This window comes from Fukomys damarensis, unplaced genomic scaffold (genome assembly GCF_012274545.1).
Source record: "Fukomys damarensis isolate Sample0158 unplaced genomic scaffold, DMR_v1.0_HiC HiC_scaffold_13, whole genome shotgun sequence".
Taxonomy (NCBI): domain Eukaryota; kingdom Metazoa; phylum Chordata; class Mammalia; order Rodentia; family Bathyergidae; genus Fukomys; species Fukomys damarensis.
Window position 1 is genome coordinate 38,190,789 of NW_022900925.1, and position 4,672 is coordinate 38,195,460.

The 4,672-nt window shown below is 60.0% G+C and overlaps 1 protein-coding gene across 1 annotated transcript in view; it reads right to left on the reverse strand.

The window, feature by feature from the left end:
• Nucleotides 1-23: 23 nt before the first annotated feature.
• The window catches only part of Plekhh3 (pleckstrin homology, MyTH4 and FERM domain containing H3), a 6,746-nt gene continuing 2,097 nt past the window's right edge, over nt 24-4,672 (reverse strand). Inside the window, exons 3-12 of the mRNA XM_033763136.1 lie at nt 4,639-4,672; nt 4,403-4,560; nt 4,198-4,318; nt 2,943-3,249; nt 2,325-2,532; nt 2,030-2,157; nt 1,665-1,910; nt 1,372-1,492; nt 979-1,170; nt 24-341 (exon numbers count right to left, since the gene is read on the reverse strand). The exon at nt 4,639-4,672 is cut by the window's right edge and continues 259 nt beyond it. Coding sequence (XP_033619027.1) covers nt 198-341; nt 979-1,170; nt 1,372-1,492; nt 1,665-1,910; nt 2,030-2,157; nt 2,325-2,532; nt 2,943-3,249; nt 4,198-4,318; nt 4,403-4,560; nt 4,639-4,672 — 1,659 coding nt within the window. The 3' untranslated portion in view covers nt 24-197. The remainder of the gene's footprint in view (nt 342-978; nt 1,171-1,371; nt 1,493-1,664; nt 1,911-2,029; nt 2,158-2,324; nt 2,533-2,942; nt 3,250-4,197; nt 4,319-4,402; nt 4,561-4,638) is intronic.

Consider the following 4,672-nt stretch of genomic DNA (forward strand, 5'->3'; position numbering starts at 1 on the left):
TTTTTTTTTTTTTTTTTTGCTTCTGTTCTACAAATAAATTAAGAAACAAACTAGAAAATTGCCCACACCGTCTCAGTCTTTGGGTGTGGGGTGGGCCCTGTCCCCGCAGGGCCGAAAGGGTCCGTGTTCCCTCGGATCCCAGGGCAGCTCTGGCCCTGGGCCGGCAGCAGCAGGGAAGCTGTGACCTTTTGGCAGGCTCAGTCCTGCAGCTGCCCCGAGCAGCCAGACTGTCCTTGGGGCTCGTCCAGGACAGGAGGGGAGGTGTCTGGCCGGTCTTGGCAGGGAGGCCTCTCTGGGGAGGGGGCCAGGCAGGCATTTACCAGCTGCATGATCTCTTGCACCTAGGATAGGACAGGGGTCAGTGCTTAACGGAGCCCCGGCTGCTCTCTCCTGTGCTGTCCCTAGCTTGTCAGCTGCTCTACCGCTGAATCCTTATCCACATTCTCTCCTCTGCCTGCTGTGTGCCAGCTTTCTAGCTTTTAAGGCATGGTCTCACTTTGTAAATTGGTCTTCAACTTGGGATCCTCTTGCCTCAGCCTCCTGAGTGCTGGGATTACAGGCTTGCACAGGGCTCCACCATGCCAAATTTCTCTCTGTCCTGGCCTCTGCACTGGAAATTCCCTCTTCCTGGAATGCAGTTCCCCCAGCTCCCCCTCAGACTAGCTCAATGTCACCCCTTTGGGACTCCTTCCTGACTACCTAAGGGGCCCACCAGCCACTTCCTCAGCAGTCTTTTTTTTTTTTGTCTTGGAGGCTGGTCTTGCGATGTGTTCTAGGCTGGCCTTGAATTCCCTCTTCCTGCCTCAGCCTCCCAAGTGCTAGGATCACAGGCATGTGCTGCCACACCTGGCTTATCCTCGGGTAGTCTTCATTCCTCTTTTACTGTCTGGCTCCCCATCTCTTTGCGCTTTGTCATTGCTGGGTCCCAGCGCCTCCAACTGTACCTGGGGTCCACGCAATCCATGAGCTCCCCCTCACCTGCGGGCTCTGCAGGAGGAGCTGGCTGTCCCCGACCCTCAGCGCCAGGGTGTGAGGGCCCATCAGCTGGCAGGCGGCCACATGGCCGTAGCTGACACTGTGGATGGGTTCCATGTCCCCAGGCCGGGAGAGGGACAGGGCCTTGGCTCCCAGGCCCAGGCACAGCTTCTGTGGAGTGCCTCTGCCAGGCTCCTGCGGGGCAGGACAGGGTCCATTGGAGCAGCCCTGGGGTTCACTCTGGAGCAGGGGGTGGCAGTAGAGGGTGGCCTGAGGCTGTGTCTCTTGGGATGGAGGGGTGGCCTTGCTGAATGGGGGATGGAGGTGCCCCCCACGGCCCAAGGCGGAGGTGTGGGGCTCCAGCCGCCAGAGTCCCCTTCTCCCTTCTCCCCTCACCGTGCTCAGCTCCAGAACGTCATACCGAGCCGCGCTGAGCCCCGGACACTGTGCTGCCAACGCCAGGTAGGCAGCCATGGCCTCAGCTCGGCCCAGTCCCCGCATCACTTGTTTCTTCTTTCTTTAAACAATTTCTATGCATAGTCATTGTACTCGTCAAAACCCTGTTGTTTCTTTTTGTTGTTGTTATTTTTCTAGGTTTTGATATCAGTATTTCACAGACTAATAAAAGCAGAGTGAGTATTTTCTATGTTCTATGAGCTGAAACAGAACAGCAGTATATGTTCTCCGACACAGTTTGCTGGCTGGCCGGCTTGTGTCCGTTTCTAAGGAGGCTATTCGGCGACGAATGAAAAGCGGGCTCACCTTTGGGGGCGTGTGGAGATGCGGATGCCCTGAGCCTCACCTGCTCAAAGAGAAACGGCAGCTGCCCACCATCAGGGGACAGGCCCTCGGGGTGCAGAGGTCCGTGCAGGCGCAGACACAGCCTCCACCCTGGGTCTGGGGAGTCCTCGGGCCCTGCTTCCTGGGCCGCCACACTATGGGAGGAGGGAAGGATGTGAGGGAAGGGGTGAGCGACAGGGCGCAGGCGGGGCACAAAGCACCAAGGGACTGCGGAGCGGAGGGCAAGGGTGGGCCGGACATTTACTTCTCAAACCTGGTGAGCACGTCGGCCACGATGGTGCCCCCAGCCAGCGCACGCTCCTGGGTCCCGCGCTGCTCGTACAGGGTGAATGCGTTGCGGCTCCATGCCAAACCCAGCCGCCCCACCAGCTCCCGAGCCACCTGCAGGAGTGCAGGGGACAGGGGTCATCAGATCCCGGGGAAAGGGCTCAGTCCCTCACTCCTGCTTTCTCCAGTACCAAAATAAGAAATCTGGGATGGGCGAACCAGGCCTAGGGAGCCAGGCCTTAGAGTGGGAAGGACAGCAGGGAAGTGGGCTGTCCCCTCACCTCGCCCGCGGTTGTGTGGGAGTGGATGGCCACTGGGCAGGCCCCGGCGCCAGGACAGTGCACGGTGCACAGCAGCTTCTGCCGCCGGCTCAGGGCAGCGATCTCCGCCAGGGACGGCACCAGCTCACGGCTGCGTGTGCAACCAAGCGCCCTGCGGATGAAGCGTGCGTATTCTGCCAGCTCCGAGTCAGGGAGTGCCTGCTCCGTCCTGGGCCGGGAGGAGTCCACAGATCAATCCTCCCTCTGGCCTTCTGGGGCCAGTTTCCTCCCCTTCAACTCAGTCCCTTGAAGGTGGCTTCAATCAGCACGGCTCTTTCCCAACTACCCTGACCCACTAGCGGTCTATTGGTGGCCTTCTAGATCCCAAATCCAGCCACGTGGCCAAATTTTCCCAAGCCCTGGGCTGATCCCCATCCCCCAGGAGAAGCACCTCTTAACAGCCCCTCAGCCCAGGGTGCCTTATCTTAATTTGTCTGCTCACAACTGGTCGTGATTGTGTAAGTACCCGCCCCCCCCAGCTGGCTCCGCTCACATCAGCCCTGACCAGGCAAGTCCCAGCCATGCTTCCCCTCCCCGCCCTGAGGCTCCTTTGCTCGGCTCTGCACCTGCTCTTCTCACCTCTCCAAGTGCCCCAGGAGATGGCCCCGGACAGTGCCCCCGGGCCGGAAGGTGCAGCTCATGCAGGTGAGAAGCTGCCAGTACCGAAGGGCAGAGGGGTCTTGCGCAGCAGGGAGCCCTGGGGGACCTGCAGGGCCTGAGGTCTGCTTAGCCAGCTGCAGGAAGAGCTCATCCTGCAGCGCGGGCAGGTCCCTGCAGGTTTGCAGCACACCCTGCATCAGGAGCCCAGGCCGACGGGCCCCCTCCAGAGCCTGTAGCGCCAGGAACAGCCTCACCGCCTCCTCTCGCAGGGGTGCGTAGCCCGGACCTATGGGACGGTGGGGGCGGAGGGACGGTTTGGAGAGGGGACACAGAGCTGCACCCTGCAGGGGAAGGCACATCCAGGGAGCAGGTCAGAGGGACGGCAAGGAGGGGAGAGGTGAAGGACAGGGAGAGTGAAGGGAAAGCAATGGTCCCACAGAGCCAGGCCCGAGCCAGAGCCCCTCCGTTCTGTTGAGCCTCAGGGAAGAAAGAAGGGCCCAGATGCAGAAAGCAGGCTGGCATGGGAGTCAGAAAACCAGGGTTCAGCTCCCAGCCCCTCAGCATCCTCAAGCTTTGGGACATGGCCAGCCACTAGGCAACTCTGGGGACAAATATAGCTAGAAGAGACTACAGTTCAACCCAAAGTCAGAGTGCCATCTTTCCTACACCTATGCAGGGGAGATGATGTGGTCTTGAGTGTAATGAAAAACAGCCAGGTGTGGCGGTTCCCACCTGTAATCCCAGCACTCTGGGAAGCTGAGGCAGGAGGACTGCAAGTTTGAGCCTAACCTGGGCAATTTAGGGAGATCCTGTCTCCCTAAATAAAAGGGGAGTGGGCCGATTTAGCTCAGTGCTGCCACTGCCTGCCTAGCAAGCATGTGGTCCCAAGTTCAATCCCTGGTACCAAAAAAGTAAATAAATAAAATAAAAAGGGGGGGTCAGAGCTCAGTGTATAGCACCTCTGGGTTCAATCCCCAGTGCAACAACAGCAAGAGTAATGAAAAAAGAGTGAAAACTCTTGAAAGAATATCAGCAGTCAGGATGAGCCCTCAGAGAAGTGCTCTTGGGACTTTCTATTCAGATTTCCCTTCCTACATCCCTTCTCCTTGGAAGCTTCCAGTGTGGAAAGAGAGGGGCTGGGGGACTGTGCCCTGAAGATGCAGGCCCTGCCACTGAGACCCCGATTCTTAACTCCCACCCAAGGGTGCCGGGGACCCGGGCCTGAGCCCCTCACCTGGGGCACCCCCTCCATAGGGCAGGGGCAGGAGCGGGGCATATAGGGCGCCACTGGTGTGCCTCAGAATGGGGTTCCGCCGGTAGATGAGGGCCACTGCCTCCGGGTCCCCGCAACTCTCCTAGAGGCCAGGAAGAGGGGGCTGATGGAGAAAGCCCAGGAAGTTTTGGCCTCTGCCAACAGGCTCTGGGGTCCTCTCCCTCACCTGGATGTCCCGGAGCAGTAGCTGGGTGGGGGTCTCAAGAGGCGCCTTGGAGGAGATCACTTCCCTCAAGGCCGCCCCCCAGCGCTCCGCCTCTGCCTGGCGCGGGGAGCACAGGCGAACGCTGTGTTTCCGGCCTGACACGGTCACGGACCACAGACCTGATGGGACGGGAGGTGGAGGGGCGATCAGGGCCTGCCGGTCCCCTTTGGGCAGGGGGCGGGGCGCGCGGGTCTCACCGGTCTTCTTGGGCCTGCGCTCGGGGCCGGTCAC